We start from the raw sequence: 18,045 nt of genomic DNA on the forward strand, positions 1-18,045 counted from the left end.
TGTGTTTCCCTCCAACCAAACAGAACAATAATATTACTCCCCCTCCTCTTTCTCTCTCTAGAATTATTACAAGCATTTCCAATTCAATTCAACATTCCTGAAAAACGACCAAACCGTCGCTTCCTAACTTTCCATATTTTTCTCCCTGCTCTTAGAATTTTTGATTTTTATACTACTATTGTTAATTGAAATTCAAAGCGGGAGAGAGAGAGAGAGAGAGAGAGAGAGAGAGAGAGAGAGGGGGGGGGGGGGGGGGGGATAATATCTATGAATTAGGAGGAAATTGCGATGAGACGACAAGACCACCAACAATCTAGGGTTTACCTGGAGCTTTCTGCTCTGATTCTCAACATCCTCCGATCTCCTCCTCCTACGCCGGCGGCTCCGTCAGGTTCCCCGTCAAGGCGACTGCCGCAGATATCTCCAACGGGTTTCGCGTCGTTGCTGTTGGGCATTTCGCTGACTCTGATGCTCTGCGGATCGATCACCTTCTTCATTGGATTCATGTTGATGCCTTGGGTTCTTGGATTGGTCATGGTTTTGTACGTGGCTGGAATTCTCTCCAGTTTGTCGATTATCGGGCGCGCCGTTCTTTGTCACGCCACGTCACCGGCTGCACAGCCCAAGGAGGTTCGAGGTTGGGCTTCCTATCTTTAATTTTTACCGGTTGATATAATTAGTTGTTGCGTCATTGTTGTCTTATTCATTTTTTGTACTTGGGCTCTTTTTGTTTTAACGTACCTATTTTTCGGTGTTTGGTTGCACAAATTATAAGTAAAACATTTTTCTGGTAAAATCTTTTCCCTCAATCAGGGGAAAATGACTTACTCCGGAAATTTTCGTAAGTCAATTTCCAGGACTCTGTCCGGACTGCCCATTCCACGAACCAACCCTCTATCACTGAAAGCCCCCATTAGATTACCACCTGAATGGAGTATCTACTTCTCAAATCCCCCAATTAGATTCTCTCTCTCTCTCTACATACAATTTACATGGAAGCAATGGGTTCTTCTCAGTAATTGGGTTAGGACTTAGGAACATGTGTGGTTACAAGGTAGAGAGAGAGTTTATCAGAGTATCAACATCTATTTTATTTAGTAATGAGAACAAAAACTAGATTGATAATGATTGTTCAATGTGTTTTTTTTTTCAAGGAATACTTAACAATTACTCCTATCAACCAAACATCAGAAAATAAAAATGAAAACTTTTCTTTTTGCCAAAAACATTTTACATAAAAAATATTTTACATCGGAAAATATTTTATGTCGAAACAAACGGAGCCTTATTTTGTTTTGACGAAAGTCAGTATTGTTAAAACAGTTAGATTAGCATAAGTGCCCTGATGTGGCCTCTTGGCATTGTTGTGTTTGAATTATCTTCATCTATATGTTAACGCACCAGTGACTAAAAAAAAAGGCACACGCACGTAAAAGAGCATGGCGTACATATGTACAGCCTACATAAGTTATTGATGCATAATTGTATTGAATGAAGGAGAAGAGTACAACATTTGCTGCTAGGGAAGATAGGGTCACCTATTTTAGGGTTTATGTCGGCAAAATACTACCACGCTTTGAAATTGTGATGAGGTGCATATTAGGCTCCACAAACCCAACAATGAAGTTAGTGATTTATTCGTGTTTTCAGCTTTTGTATTGATATTCTTTCTACTCGATGGTTTGATGTGTACCTGGGTCCTTGGCTTTGTTGTTTATGGTTATTGTCCTCTTATTTGTGCTGCTGGTAATCAATCTGGCAACGGACTATGTTAACTCATGTAAGGTTGTTAAAATGTTAATTTACGTGTCAACGGTGAACAGACTACCTTAACCATGGTTTTCTAGTTAAGGACATACAGAAGTGGTTTGGCATGTCTTTCCCTGATTTATTTGCCCTTTCGGGTTAGGACAGTCACGTGTTTGGTGCAGTATGAAATTGTGACATAGATGCATCATTTACTGCTTTAATCTATGGAGATAATCAATGTATAGGTTGTGAGGATCCTCGTTGCAAGTTACTCCCTCCGTCCCATAATATTTTTCCGGTCCGCAAAACGGAGAGGTAAAAATAATACAATTTTTGTAAGAAAAGTTGGAAAAAAATTCAACAATTTACTAGATCTTGACGAGTTTTTTTAATTTATGAAAAAAATTTGAATTTTTTCTTGAAAAAAATACATTATTTTTACCTCTCTGTTTTGTGGACCGGACAAATATTATGGGACGGAGGGAGTATTTGGATACAATTCTAAACATGTCAAATTGTCTTGGAAGCTTTCTCTAACCATTGCTTATTTTGGGAACATCAAAAAGCCAGGATGTGGAGTTATTAACGTTCGTGTTTCCTACTATGTTCTTGGAAGCTTTTTGTTTTGAGTGCTAATGCAAAGTTTGTTGGTGTTTGTATTTTCTCCTATGTTGTTTAAAGCTTTTTTTGAGTGCTATACAGATAGGATTCCAAATAAAGAATGTTGTAAATTTTGTGCTCCTGTCATTTCAATCTGAAAAAACTACCATTCTGGCTCATGATTTCATTGATGCGCAAAATTTTTGCTTGTGTACTATGTTACTTTTGTTTTTCTCCTATTCTTGGGAATCTAAGATGCACAGTGGAACCTCTTGTGTCACGCACTGCTCTACTGATGTTTCTCCTTTTCTGTTGTCTACTTATCTTAACCTACTCTGCCTCTTTCTTTCTTCTTCTGGTTCTTGTGCAACTATGATCATACTATGTTTTCTTTAGGGTAATTAGATTTCCTAATTTATAGAGTGGCTTCCTGTTTAAGCTATAATAGATATTCGTAGTATTATTTTGTTCGCTCTGTTACTTATTTCCATCTTCAACCATTGGTCCCATGAATTGCAGTGGCTGCCTGCAGCCATTTCATTATTACTTGTTTAGCTTTATCCTTAATTTGGCATGTCTGAATTATTAACCGAAGTGTCTTTTTATCTGTTGCTTATTGTTAAGTTGATGCCTCCAGATTTTTCCTTCGAATGGGACTGCTTGCTTATGTTTTCCATATTTTTTGGTGAAATTCGACTGCTGACTACAACAATTTTATGGTGGGTTAACTGATTGTGGTCTGTACATGTTTGCTGGTGAAGTTCCATTTCTTTTGAGACCAATCTGAGGTTTCCCAATGCAATAGGCTTAAGGAGGTATAAAATTCTACTTATAAAAAACTGATGGTAGTAGAAAATCTGGTTTTGAAGCTTGAAAAGTTCGTTTTGAGATGTTTTGGATAGTGGAAAGAAAAAGATTAACATGCTTCTATGGTGCGTTCACATTGGTAGATGGCTAATCTGAGGTTTGTTAAGAGGAACAATAAATGATTGTGTTTTCATTTGTCTCATCAAAATTCTCTTTCGGGGATTAATTTCTAAGTTATTATCGATCTTTGAATCTTTTTATCCAACTTGTAAATCCTGGCTTATTAACTTATGGAATGTAGAGAGAACCAAGCTTCTGATTATAGGAGTTAGGGAATAATGAAGAATGCAACTTTGGTGACTCGTCGGCATACTAGTTTCAGTTTCAGCTTCTGCATTCTTAGTCACGATAAGCTTGGCATGAAAACAGGTGCGTTGGTCTCACTTCATGAATCACACATAATTTGGCCTATCGAAAAGCTCAGCCCTGAAAGTAGGTGCCTCCCTTCTCAAGCCAATCCAAAAAAGTGAACTTGACACTAGGCTCAATTTCAAGTGTATGTTGGTCTTGCTTACTAAAACATGGGATCTTAATTAACTTTGGCCTGCGACTAGACTTGTTTTGTCCTACAGTCTTAGAAACCTTAGCACCGGAAGTAATCATGGTTCAAGGATGATTTAGAATTCCCTGGAAGGCTGGAGCCTTTGTCCATCCTCTATGTTCTGTTTTTCTTTTTGTGGATTTATTTTTTTTGGTCTACCAGTTCTCAAATATATTTCATGTCTCATGCACAGAAACGTGCTATGGTATGTATGTCAATACGATCATTTTTTAATTGCTTTTAACTTTTCAATGCTGTAGCATGGAAGCTCTTGTGAAGATGGTTTACAAGTGGTTAAAGTATTCCATGGAGGATTCAGCAGCACTAATGCTACTTCTGCCAACGTAAAAAGGAAAAAGAAATCTTGAATGCTTCCTTGAAAAATATGCTGCAGGAGCTGTGTTTTGATGCTCGTCAGATTATAGAATACACGGATATGTATATGGTTTCTTGGTTAGGGGAAAAAGGTGAACTGTTGAAGCTTTTCGAGAAATGTCTTGATTAATATACTTATGGAAACATATTGATTGTTCTCTATTTCCACTTAATCAAGTTTTCCTTTCTTTTACAGACAATTTTTATTTTTTATTTTTGCTGTTTTACTTATTAGTCATATGTCTCAATAGGATCTTGGCGTATTTTTTGTCTTCTTTGTTTATCAAATCCCAAATGGCATCTTCATCCTATGGGAATTTGCAACATGTGCTCGTTATGAGAATAAATTTTTTACACCGCCAGTGTAAACATTTGTTTCCTTCAAATCAATTGCATCGCGACACGTGTCAAAACAGTTGTCCCAATTAATAAAACATGGCGACGTGGCGCAATGCAATTGATTTGGAGGTAACAAATGTTTACATCAGCGGTGTAAAGAATTTATTCTCGCTTGTTATTCTGTAAGGTGGTTTTGTCTACTGAGGTGGAAGAAACAGAAGCAGACTGGAAGGAACAATTTGTTTGTTGATTTGGTGATGGAATGAGGAGGAAACTTTAACGACATTTCCCGGTAATATAGCTTCGATTTGTTTCACGTGTATATATGTCATGTTTTTTTGTATCATCAAGTTTACACCACAGAGAGAGAGAGAGAGAGAGAGAGAGAGAGAGACTTGTGTCAACAAAGAGCCTAGTCTAATTATCAGGTTAGTACAGAGGCAACCACCTTGCAAACAGGGGCCTCATAAAGCCTTTTCCTACCCGTGTGCTAGTAAATTCATGTAGTCATAAGGGCAGAGCTAGCGTAGAGATCAGATCCTCCATAATGAACAAGACTACTCCATCGTGTGGATAAAATGACCCAACCCAACTAACCAGCAAGAACAGATCAGATCTGTCAACATCAATGATGATGATTTTTGTTACATCCATGTTCAAATGATAATCTTGTATAACAAGCGAAAAACAGAAGGCATTCTTACACACAATTGGCAGTTGCAAATTGTACTAATACATACATATCCAAAGCATCTATAATACAAATCGTGATGGTGTGGTGGCACACATATGTTCCCTACATAAATCTTGGCCGTTGGATTTAACACACATTTCCCTGCATAAAATCTCCGCCCTCTATTCAACCCTTAGCATTGGACGGCTGAGATTGATTTCATCCGACGATTGAGAGTGATTTTATCATTGTTCTTGTGCACCTGATCTTTGCATCTCTTTGTCTCCTATCTTGACTTTGAGAAGTATATCCATCTTTGTAGTTTCCTCAATTACCTGTATATATGATAAACTAAAATGACACATATAGTGTATTTATCATTTTTCATAAATATGTTCACGCTCAAATCTTTTTGCCTTCAAACAATAATAATAGAGAAACTGTTGGATATGCCTTATCTTTTGCGTGAATGATCTCATGAAGTTCACAAGGGAACAATGAGTTTGACCTCAAGCATGACTCTAATGTTGTGTTTGGATCATGGAGTTCATGTAAGAGATGTTTGTTTTAGTTTTTAACCATTAGAAAAAGTTATTTACATTATCGAGTAATATCATGTCATGTCTCCATTATTGTCCCGAAATCGTAGTCAATTATATTTCCAATAGGAACAGTATATAGGGGGTTCGATTTGACTTGAGATACGAGGTACCCGATCTGCTTTATATGTATGCCATGCTTGCTACGGCCGGTTCACGGCTCCTTGCGATGACGGCAGTGCTTTAGTTTCCGGTTCTTCGGTGGAATGGTGGTTTGGGCATGGGTGTGTTTCAGGTGTGGTGACAGATCGAGAGACATGTAGTTTTTCGGGTTTGGGGTGTTTTTAGTGTTTTATTGGTCTTTGACCAGCGCTTGGGTCTCGGGTACCTATGGAGATTAAGTAATTTTAATTTTCTTGTGCCTTTGTCCTTATAATCTCTGAAATTTTCGAATTCGGTGATTAAAAAATTTTTTGTTGATAAAAAAAAAAAAAAAAAAAAACTAACAGGACATGCCAATTGGAGTAGCCCATATGTACCCGGCGTGACGGTGTTGTCGGCATGTCCAATCCTGACGTCAAAGATCACTCAAAAGCATAGTGCTTAATTCATAGGTGTCAACTAACCCAAAACCAGAACTAATCTGTCTTGAAAGTTAGTGAATAAAATGAGCAGCGAAACTTGCCATAGCCCTAACATCCCCAACATCATGTACTCAGGCTTTGTCTTCACCTATGGGCCTATAGCATATAAACAGAATAGGGGACCCTATTCTTAGGCTATATAAGTTGGAGCTGACGGTCTTGTTCAGTCGTAAGTTCGGGGAAAAAAACGTTAGGGGAATATGATAGCAAAAGCAAACTTAGGACATTCCAACTAAATTGGAACTTCTCCCAGCCAAAACATGAGCAATCTATGACTTGGAAAAGTTATAAGGGTGGCAAGGCACCAAGCTAAGAGGTACATATGCAATCATGAACGAATGCGGACATAAAGGGTTGTTAAAAGATGCTCGGGTCGCTGCACAACTCAAAATGTTTTCACTAATTACACTATTTTTTTTCGGTCAATTTGAAAATTTTCTATGAAATTGATCCTGGAATCTTTAAATATAGGATGAAACTAAAGTTCTGTTACTCCCTGGAATCCAAAGTGGCACACAATTTTTAGAAAAAGTCACTCCATATGGTGGCAAAGAGCAACCACCGAAATACTCGATAGTTTCTTTACCGTTGTAGTAGTATACCAGCAAAATGTTCTCGTCCATCAGTTGGAAAATTCACATAAATTATTCCGAAGGAACATACTCCATCATCATCAACTGGAAGATTCAAACCATCATGAATCTCATGCATAAAAAATGGGCCCAAAATCTTGACCAATCATTAACGTCATTCACTGTTTTAAGCAAGGGTAGTTCTATGGTACACACCTCTTATTAGGAGGTGTACCGTACGCATCATGATTTTAAACCTTTGGATTTCAAAGTAAATAATCCGGATCACCCATTTATTAAATCAATTTATAAAATAAAAAAAGGGCTCAGCAGGTAACAAGTTGTTCACTCCTCCTTGACTTTCTCTCCCTCTCCCTCATGTGTAAAATACTACAAATTATATAACATAACCACAATTGTTATAACAACACAAAAAATTGACACTTTCTTACCACAATGTGTCGAACCAAAAGAAATCGATCAAAAAATACTAGATACACGACTAAAATATATCGTAGCACAATCAATAATTATTATACCCAAACAAAATACATGTCTAAAATATCACAAATTAAATATTGTATAACTTAACATCCTAACAGTCCTGATTGATCATTTTAAAAATACACTCACTAACGACATTTAAACTGTACAGTCAATTTATAGTATTTGGTATGAAATCTAGTCCTCTGTTATAGTTGAATGTAATGTAGCCATGCGACTGTGACACAATAATAACGATCAAATCCGTTGAATTTTTTATGTTTGTTGATTAAGTCACCTACGTAAATTTTTTTCTCAATCAGGTTTAGAAAGCTCCATCATCGGCACACAAATTGAATAATAGAATGATATTTTTCATCCAATTAAGTGTCTAGCTATAAGCCATTAACTTCATTCTTGGTACGAATGACCTAATTAATATTATGTAAAAGATAAACGATTTTGATAAAATAAAAAATAAAATAAAAAAAACACCTTACGTGGGGCTCAGATGGTGCATTATTATATTTTAATGTTGTATTGAAATTGAACGATGAGATTTGTTGAAGTATGAAAATTTAAGGATTAACTATAAAATTTATTCTAAAAAATAACAACATTCTTTTAAAAAAAATAGGAACGAAGGGTGTAAGACATGAACCCCAAATCTTTTAGATAAATGTCCAAACTCCAACACTTTATCACTATGGTACATAATTTAGAATTTGTAATTCTAAAGGTTATTAGTTATATAATATTTTCTTGTATGCATGGGCTTTATTTTCAGGCTAAAAATTTGAGAAGACAGAGACCTCAAATGCCTCTGTCCTAGTGCTGGGCCTACACTTGTAGATCATATTATAGCCTATGTCATTGGTGTAAATCAATATGTCGACTATAATAATTTTTTTTGAAAGAAAATACAATGACAATAAACTTACAAAATTATTTAGATTTTACTTTCACGACCTAGTTTCAAGGACCACCATTAAATTTTGATTGGTATGCATAATGTAAGGTTTGACACCGATCCATGTGTCAAATATATATAGTGCCAATTGTTAAGTGCATTGCCCTGAATATTAATAAGATTGGGTATTAATGTAATTAATTTCACCAATTACAAAAAAGGGGAGTAATTTTCACAATCTATTTTTTGATATTCACACTTAGTTTTTTGTATTCCATTTTAGTGTCGAAAGTGTATGCATTTGAGACAGTAGCATAATTATTTTTTTAGTGACCTTTCATTTTTCCACGAAGGAATTTTGATTTTTTGAATTAAATTTTGTGGAGAAATAATTTGATTTAGACAATATTTTGAGAGAAAATTGTAGTTGTATTAAAAAATTTGGGTATAGTACTTACTTTTTGGTGAATTTCTTGGATGAAAATTTTGTGCGAGAACTTCATTTTTAGTTTAAATTATTGAGGTATTGTGTAGGGACAAATAAGAATTTGAAAAAATAATATGGAGGGAATCGAAAATTAAGATAATATGGTGGAAATTTTAAAATTTTAAAAACTAATGTGGCGGGAATTGAAAATAATTAGTGGTATTGTATTTTGCCAATTATAATTATCGTTTACTGAACATTCCGATTGAATTTTTTTTATACGACACGTTGTGGGTATGAAAACGCCAATTTATGGTGTATTCATAACAAATTTGGTTATATTACTAAATTTTGTGGTATGATATTTTGTTGATTATAACTATCGTTAATTGAATATTCTGATTGAATTTTTTTATACGACACGTTGTGAGTATGAAAACGTCAATTTATGGTGTTATCATAACAATTTTGGTTATATTATTGAATTTGCGATATGGTATTTTTTTAATAATAACTATTGTTAACTGAGCATTTCAATTGAATTTTTTTTATACGACACGTTGTGGGTATGAAAACGCCAATTTATGGTGTTGTCATAACAACTTTGGTTATATTACTGAATTTGTGGTATGATATTTTGTTGATTATAACTCGTTAATTGAATATTCTGATTGAATTTTTTTATACGACACGTTGTGGGTATGAAATCATCAATTTATGGTGTTGTCATAACAAATTTGATTATATTACTAAATTTGGGGTATTTTAGACATGTGTTATTACGGAATATTTTAATTAATTTCATTTGGTACGACACATTGTAGTAAGAAAACGTCAATTTATGGTATTGTCATAATAATTATGGTTTGTTATATAATTTGTGATATTTAAATATATTTTCTTTTGATACGACACCTTGTGTTAAGAAAATGACAATTTTAGGCATTGTCATAATAATTGTGGATATTTTATAAAATTTGTGACATTTTACAAATATTTTTGGCTTGAGTATAACAATTGTTGATTCTGGTACGACATATTTTGATTTTGTTACGGAATATCATACGAGTCAAAAAAAAATTAGTACGATTCATTGTGGTAAGATAATGCCAATTTATGGTATTGTTATAACATTTGTGGGTAACATTATTTAATTTTTGATATTGTACGCATATATTTAGTTAGGGTATAAATATTTTGAATTTCGGTACGAATAATTATGGTTACATAATAACAATATTTTTTAATTATGGGTAACCTGCTAATGACCTGTTCAACAGGTAAATTTTAATGTACAAGTTGTAACTAGAATCATAAATATGCATTCAAAAACCAAAAATCGGCATAATAAAAATCACAAATTGTCATAATTTAGACATACGGTATACCCTGTGTACCATAGCTTCCTCCTTTAAGCAATCGAACTTCCAGCGGAAAACAATCAAATTGTCCTAACAATTTCTTCTTCCAATTTTTCATGTCTCTAGGTGAGGTGAGGGAGATGAAGAGAGTAAAAAAAGTCTATACACAATGAAGCCAAATAACAGAATACCAATTGCTGCTGAATCCAGATGGAGGGAGGTGCACAAAATTCATAGCAGTATAAAAAAAGAAAAAGAAAAAAAGAGAAGAGAATAGCTGCTGTGAACCAAATTGATCACCTACTGAATTCCAAAACAATAAAGTTTTGTACTTATTACCATGATATTTTTTAACAAACTGTTGCAGCGGATCAAATATTAACAATTTGGACCATTGGTGATCGGCTGGCATAAACCTGCAATAATGACATCCAAATTGATATATAATATGATATTTCTTCAAAGAGAGAGCAACCGAAACCAAACATGAGATAAGATTTAGAGCTGCCAATGAAAGACCATCAACTCAAGGAAAGGAATTTAATCAACTTGTCCGTTTTGTTGGTTTACTGTGACACAAGTAGATTAATTTTTATTTGTTGCTTGTGGACTATCCAAACAAAATAAGTTTTATAAAAATAACCACGAAATTAGTTCAGTATAAAAAGTGCAATAAAAGTTGAGTAATGAATGACTGTTGTAGTTGATTCAAATATAGATTTTTTTAAATGTCGAATATAGATCTGTTGCGGATTTAAAAAAAAAAAAACTATTGGGAACCGATAAAAAAGAAATTGTTGGAAACAAGAAAAATAGCGCATTTACTACTACTACAATAAGAATTGTTGGAGTAACAAAAAAGAACTTACTACAACATTATTGGCTAATAATTGGCATTCAAATTTCAAAATCATCCGTAATTAACAATATCTTTACACAGTCTCTTTCTCAGCCCCATACACCGCCACACCCACACCCGAAACCACAGACGAAACAAACAAACGGATCCCTACAAATAAGGAAATACTGTATTACAAGTGCAGTTGGGATCCCAACGGTTTCTTCATATTTCTGTCTGTGCGTTGCGCTCCTTTCTTCCAGCTCTCTCTCTCTCTCTCTCTCTAAACGCAGAGCGCTGCATTCCTTCTCTCTCCATCGATTCCTCCAAGGCTTTCTCACCGTGACGCTCAATCCCATATCTACACCGCCGCATTCAATCGCTCAATTTTGCCGCCTCCATTAACGGCCTCTCTGGCTCCTCTCTTCGCCAGTTTCCGTTAACTCGTTTCTCTTCGCCTTCCTCGTCGTCGTCCAACTACTTGAATGGCTGGATTTCGATTCTGCCTCCCGTTCCCGATCGCGAACCGCGTGGCGTTGAACCGATACCCACAACGGCCACACCCACACCCACACCCGAAACCCCTCACAGACAAAACCCCCTCCTCTCTCCCTCTCCCATGGTATCGACGAACTCAAGGCTCCAAACTTACATCCACCACCTCTGCTAATGGCGGCGATGCATCCTCCGTCCGCGCCACCGGCGCTGCGAGTTCGCTCGCTTCCAAGATCGCCAGAAAATTGGAGACGACATCGCCAGAAGGGTTAGGCATAGCTGTTTGGATAGGTGTGGGTTTTTAAGGGAGCGGTTTTGCAGTCAAGTTTCAATTTAAATAATAAAGGTTTTTGATCAGAACCTCACATTTATCTACTTCTATTAGGGTTTTCTTTTGATGTAAACATTGTTCTACAATGGAATTTCAGAAATCTTGAAGGAATCTGGATGGGGAGGAAAAGAGGGAGAGAAAGGAGGAGAAAAAGACGGCGACGACGCAGCCAATATTTTTAGGATCGATTCTGACTTTGCACACTATGTCGCCGAATCCGTGGGTTTCTATGTATTTCCTCCTCTTCCGTAAAAACACAGGTATCGATCTCTTACATTTTTTCAATAGTTTTGCTTGTAATGTAGGATATGACTGGATGTCTCTGTCTGCTGCTTCATTGTGTTTTTTTTTCTTCGATTACTTCTTCGTTTTCTGATTTGGTTTCTTCATCTTCTCCTTGTTTTCATTTATTGCCAACCAAACAACCCCAAAACAAAACAAAAGTATGAAGTTTCAAGTTGCTTTGATTTGTAGAATCTCCATGAGGATTTCCAGTTTGACCTACGAGATTTAGTTATTTTCCCATGATTTTGTTTGGAATAAGTTGTGATGTGGGTTTTGTGTATTTTCAGCGGGTTGGTACCGCTCTCTATCACGAAAGCTCTATTGTTATTTGGGTGATGCAGATCGAGGATTAAAGCCCCCGAAAGGTAATTTTTTGAGTTCTTTTTCATGATTTCGACTGGATTCAAGTTGTGATTTAGGTGGGTTTTGTATATTTTCGATGGGTTGGTGAAGAAGAAGGGTAAAACAAAACAAGGAAGTGCAAATTGTGAGTGACTTTCTGTTTTTTTTTTCTTCTTTTTATTGAGGGTTTTGGTCTAATTCACATGTGCTATGGTTACTTTTTTCCCTTTTGTATGTCCTTAATACTTGTTAAGATGTCATTAAACCAGCCTAAAGGACGGAAAGAAACCACGCCCTTCGGTTTTAGGGGTGTACTGATATATTTTTTCAAAAAAACAACAAAGACAGGCAGATAGTTACAACCATGGTATTCAAGTTGCGTAATTATTTGAAAATATGTAGTGTGTCGTTTCTTTGGATATAGATTGTTTCTTATTTTCCCTCACATGTTATGATAGGAAGAGGATTCGATTGGTTTGGCCAACACCACCACCACCACCACCACCACCACCACCACTTATTTTGCTGTTTTCACAAATTGGGAATTGTAAAAAAAAGTTCGCTCTGATAGTTAGTTCTCCTTTAGATCAGAAATCTAGCTTTGTGATAAAAGTAATTTTCTTTGATTTTTTTGTCTTGTCCAGGTATGCTTTGGTAACTCGATGGAGGTATGATTTTATTTCTTGTATTTTTATTTCCATTTGATGAGTTAGAACTAATGACTTTACAGTACAGATACTCATAGTTTGTCATTTTGGCTTTCTTCCCAATGCTAAGATGGGAAAATACTTTTTGGTTGGTCTGCTTATTTTGTTTGCCAAGCAGCCAAGGCACTCTTAGTTTTTTTTTTTTTGGGTGAGTAATGCAACCTGACTCCTTTCCAGTGCTATCGGATTCTTCAAAAATGGAGTTCTATAGCTTCTCATACAGATTTACTTGATTTTTTTACGAAGTTAGTTCTGAATTGGATTGGTAGCATCGGTGGTTGGGTTGAAGGACTAGGAATGGGTTAGAATGTTGTTGCCTTGGTGATGCTGCAATTTCTATTGCTGTGTTACATCACCTAAGTACGGAGAGTAGAAGGAAAAAAGCAATAGATGAATTAATTCGAGTTGTTAAGAAGGGCGTTCTTGTTCTGATTACTGTTTGGGCTATGGAACAAGAGGATAGGTCATTGGTTAATGAATGGACCCCACTGATAGATAAGTATGTAGAGGAGTGGATAGGACCAAGTGACCCTTGTATGGGCAACCCTCCATCCTTGATCTTGGAAAGCATCCTAGAAGCTGAGGAAAATAGTATGGGAGGAAAAAATATCATGGATACTTCTTTGATTACGAAGGTTCCCAAACAATGCATGCAATTTCTTGAAGCAAAGGTACCCTATTGGCAGCTAAAAATGGAAAAAATGTTGAAAACCGGCAAGAGTTTTTCGTCCCTTGGCATTTGCCTTATTCACCGTGCTGAAGTTGGTGGAGCTTCTACTTGCGCTCTTGCAATTGGGTTGGCCAAAAAAGATGATAAAAGGGTGCAGTAGTGTACAACAGATATTACCATATGTTTAGGGAAGGTGAGCTTGAAGGGTAAGTGCGTTGTTGCTACGTAATTACCACCTCATTTCCTAGTAACCCGTCAGAGTTTTTTACTTCTGCGAATCAAAATTCGGATATTTCTGTAGCCTGTTGTGAGAATCTCTATAATAAGGGAGCTCATCTTTTTTGAAAATATGCATCCCTATATTTTTCAGCCCTTGGATCTGTTCCATAGTTTTCTGTTAGCTCCTGATTGTGGGATCATAAAGGTGTAAAAGAGAGGAGCTTCCTCTGCACACAACCGTCTCAATACTCCACGCCTCTCTCTCTCCATTCAAACTTCAAACAGAGCGCTCTCTCTCTCTCTCTCTCTCTCTCTCTGACGCAATCTCAAGCCATCTATGGTCGCAAGTGTGGACTGTGATTTTGTCACACCCCTCTCTCCTCCTTGCCCTCGACCTTCCTCCGCGCACCGAGCCCCACGTCCACAGCTTCCTCCACGTGTCCGACGCCGTGTTGAGGGAGGCTGACAAGATCGACAGGAAGATTGAGCGGAACAAAGAGGTGGGCCCACTGGCTGGAGTTTTGGTTGCCATCAAGGATTGTACAGCGGACATGCCGACGACGGTCGGATCCAGTGCTGTTCGACACCATGGCGGTGAGGAAGTTAAGGGAGAGTGGGGCTATTATTTTTTGGAAGACTACTTTGGATGATTTTGGGATTGGGAGGTACTACTGAAGGTTCTGCATACCAGGTTAGGGTTTTGGTCATTAGTTTTTTTTTTATTAGTTTTTTTTTTATTTTAATCTCTGTGTATCATTTAATCAAAGTATCAATATTTAAACTTAATTAGTTATTCTTTTTTTCGGAGGCAAAGGGTGTTCGAAAAAGATTGTGAGGGAGTGCAGGATTTGTCGAGAAGAAGATGAAGAGCATGAGATGGAGGCTCCCTGTACCTGTAATGGAACTCTAAAGATGGTTTTTTTCCTTCTTTTTTTGCTATTTGGTTAACAAATTTGATTCTGGGTCCTAAACCCTAGATGAGGACTGATTTGATATTTTTTTTTTAATCAAAGAATATATAGTTTAGAATGCTATTTGGTTAACAAATTTGATTCTGTGAATTAATGTATTTAGTCTATGGAGATATATTTTTCCCCTGTGCACCCATCCCCAATTCCACTAGGATAGAGTAGATTAGGTTTAACGAATGGCCAAAAAAAAAAGTATTTAGTCTATGGAGATATATTTGTACCAGTGGTTTGATTTTTTATTTTGATTTTGATTTTTTAAAGAATGCCCTACTAGGTGATTATTATTTTTCCTTCGGAAATAAGCATATTTGGTTTAGATAAGCTTTGTATTTTTTTGGTTTACTTGCTAGATGATTGCTTTGTACAGAGACTTCTTCAAATGGGTTAGAGAATGGGGACTGAATTTGAGCATCAATCATCCTCCTCTCATGGGTTAGAGATATTCACCAAAAATGAGTCTCCAATGGAGCTTGAATCTGGAAATTTTGGGTATTTCTCTTCGAATTCGATATGTTATTCGTGTTTATTTGGATTAGTGTATTTTCCTTGATAATTTTGTGATGGGTTGGGATGTTTAGTTGCATTCATTACAGGAGGAAATGCAAAATCAGGGTACCCTATTGTGATGAGATTTTATAATGTAGGCATAGCCATAATGAAGCAAAGGTGTGGTCTTTATTCTTTTATTTGCTATTTCCTCTTTTGCTCTTCTTTACCCTGTTGAGATGAGATAAGATTTGTTCCCTTATTCTTACCTGCTAATACCCCCTTCTCTTATTTATGAGATTGAACAGAACACACTGGACATAGTTTGCATGGGGAAGTACTTTTGCCAGAAATGCAAATTCATCTACGATGATGTAAGTTTCATTGTGTTACCCGTTGTTTATTCTTCAAAAATTTGATAAATCTGCTTGATTAAAGAAGGTTATGCATATCAGGTTTACTTTCAGTACATTTATTCTCTATTATTCTTTGTTTACTTTCAGTACATATCAGGTTCTGTTTAGTTGTACTATTGGCGTGATTCTGTTCAGTTCATTTGTCTCGCAAACGTACAGTATATGGCTATCTTTATCTATTTAGTTCATTTGTTCAAGATGTTTCTCCCACATGAAAGAGGGGTTTTTTTTTCACAGATTCAATGGGCAATTCCCTGTATTCTTATCTTTTCTACCTTGACCGCCACCTTCAAAGAATATGTGGCTATTACAGGTGATAACAAGATACTCTAGCTATTTTTTCTTTGTTCATGTGAGGATGTTATGGTACTGCCTTCGTTTTACCTCTGTTGGCCTTCCTCTCACCCTGAAAATACATGCTCAATTTTTTTTTTTTTTTTGGAACAGGGCAATTTTATAATGGGACAATGCCCAAAAACTCAAGGAAAAGCCTTGAGAAGGAACTGAACAATACAAGACTGAAAATCAAATACAAACAGTGAAAACATAGCCCATTAAAGAATGGAGCCAGACAAAAGAAAGCAGATTTAAGCTGGACCAAACACTATCTCAGGAATGCCCCACCCCAGATAAGTCCTAATATTTTCAGTAGTCTTAGGAATCCTCCTCCATGAGACTGCACAGGCTTTCACTTCATTCACAATCTGCTTATCAACAGCAGCACAATCATGTCCAATATGCTGAAAGATTCTATTATTTCTCTCCTTCCAAATGTAATAGATAGAGGCAGAGAGGCTAAGTTTGAAAAGGAGAGATTGGATAGAACCTCTCTTACAATTGGAAATGCCCCATTGAACTTCTGAATGTAAATCCCAAGCACGAGGAAAAATCCCATAGAAGCTTCGAATGCTAAGCCAAATCCTAGAGGAGAACTGACAATCAAAAAATAAATGGGCATGAGATTATAAACCCCCAGTGCATAAAACACACTCCCTATCATTTAGAACACCCCAAGCAGATAGCCTATCTTTCGTGGACAACCTATTCAAAATAGCAATCCATTGAATGAAAGACCACCTTGGAACTGATTTCTGATACCAGACCATGTGGAGCCAATCCACTTCTCGAGCACATGACCGAATATCTGACCTGGCAGATTTAGTTGAGTAGCAGCCATTGCCATTTAAGGACCAAAAAACTCTTGTCTTCTCTATCCATATGAGGCACAAGATCATGAGAAGTGGAAGCAATGATTTCCCTAACAAGATCACTTCTACCCCTTTGCCAACTCCATTCCCCATCATGAATAATAGAACTGACCTTTGCATGTAGTAATCTACCAAACAAAGAATCAACCCTATCTCCAAATCTTGGGTACAAGGGACCAAGAGAGTTCCAGTTATCATACCAAAGAAAGGTAAGACCATTTCCAATCTGAACTTTAATGAACTGCTGCCCTTCCTGCCTTAGTCCAAAAATTTTCCTGAGAGTCCAAGAGGAGTCATTGGGAAGCTTCATAGACCAGAAACAATGATGCTCGATCATATAAGAGTGAATCCACTTGACCCAGAGAATATCCTCTTTTTTACAAATAGCCCATAGATGCCTCATCATAGGTGCTTCATTCCATTCCTTGAGACTTTTGAAACCCAAACCACCTTCATTTTTAGATTTACAAACTGCTTCCCAAGCAACTTTTGAACCTGTAGATTCAACTCCAGGACTTTCCAAAGAAAGGCACTAAGTAAGCTTTCAATCTCCTTAATGATCTTTTGGGGCAAGATAAAAATGGACGACCAGTAGATTTGGATACTGAATAGGACAGAACTTATTAGTTGAGCTCTACCCCCGAAGGACAACAACTTATTGGACCAAGATTGAATTCTCTTGAGCATTCTCTCTTTTAGAACCACACAATCAGAATACCTTAGTTAATATCAAAGGGACCCCTAGGTACTCGACTGCTAATGTTGCCTCAGGGATATCCAGAATACCTCTTAAAACCAGCTTTAAGTCTTCATTAGTTCCAGCGAAAAAACAAGCACTCTTTTGGTAGTTAGGCTGCAACCCAAAATAGGAATAGAAATCTTTAAGAGGACATCAATAGTAGAAAAAGATTGAAGGCTGGCTCCACAGAGAATGAACATCTCATCAGCAAAAATCAGATGAGAAATGTTAATATTAGCACACTTAGGGTGATGTAGA

The 18,045-nt window shown here is 36.5% G+C and overlaps 2 protein-coding genes across 7 annotated transcripts in view; both read left to right on the top strand.

The window, feature by feature from the left end:
* Positions 1-215: 215 nt before the first annotated feature.
* Positions 216-4,332, top strand: LOC131310036 (uncharacterized). 2 transcript variants are annotated; one of them, XM_058336821.1, is made up of 2 exons: positions 216-637; positions 4,018-4,332. In XM_058336821.1, exons 1-2 carry the CDS (start codon positions 289-291, stop codon positions 4,032-4,034), a joined length of 366 nt encoding a protein of 121 aa, XP_058192804.1. In that variant the 5' UTR covers positions 216-288; the 3' UTR covers positions 4,035-4,332. The 2 variants fall into 2 exon arrangements, with proteins under 2 accessions (XP_058192804.1, XP_058192803.1); XM_058336820.1 differs by having other exon boundaries at positions 3,458-4,100.
* A 6,806-nt stretch (positions 4,333-11,138) lies between these two features.
* Positions 11,139-18,045, top strand: part of LOC131310037 (DNA polymerase zeta catalytic subunit-like) — a 46,360-nt gene continuing 39,453 nt past the window's right edge. Inside the window, exons 1-9 of one of the 5 annotated variants that reach the window (XM_058336823.1) lie at positions 11,139-11,759; positions 11,842-12,394; positions 13,016-13,039; positions 14,173-14,658; positions 14,782-14,862; positions 15,306-15,427; positions 15,517-15,604; positions 15,733-15,798; positions 16,078-16,153. The gene's annotated coding sequence lies outside the window, so the exon portion shown is untranslated. The other 4 variants (XM_058336824.1, XM_058336826.1, XM_058336825.1 and 1 more) reach the window with 4 other exon arrangements.

The sequence above is a fragment of the Rhododendron vialii genome, chromosome 12a, assembly GCF_030253575.1.
Source record: "Rhododendron vialii isolate Sample 1 chromosome 12a, ASM3025357v1".
NCBI lineage: Eukaryota > Viridiplantae > Streptophyta > Magnoliopsida > Ericales > Ericaceae > Rhododendron > Rhododendron vialii.

Bases quoted from the DNA above. Each gene is read 5' to 3' on its own strand.
- LOC131310036 (XM_058336820.1), top strand. From the start codon at position 289: ATGAGACGACAAGACCACCAACAATCTAGGGTTTACCTGGAGCTTTCT. The intron at 638-3,457 runs GTTGGGCTTCCT...TATGGAATGTAG, and splicing joins ACAGCCCAAGGAGGTTCGAG to AGAGAACCAAGCTTCTGATT.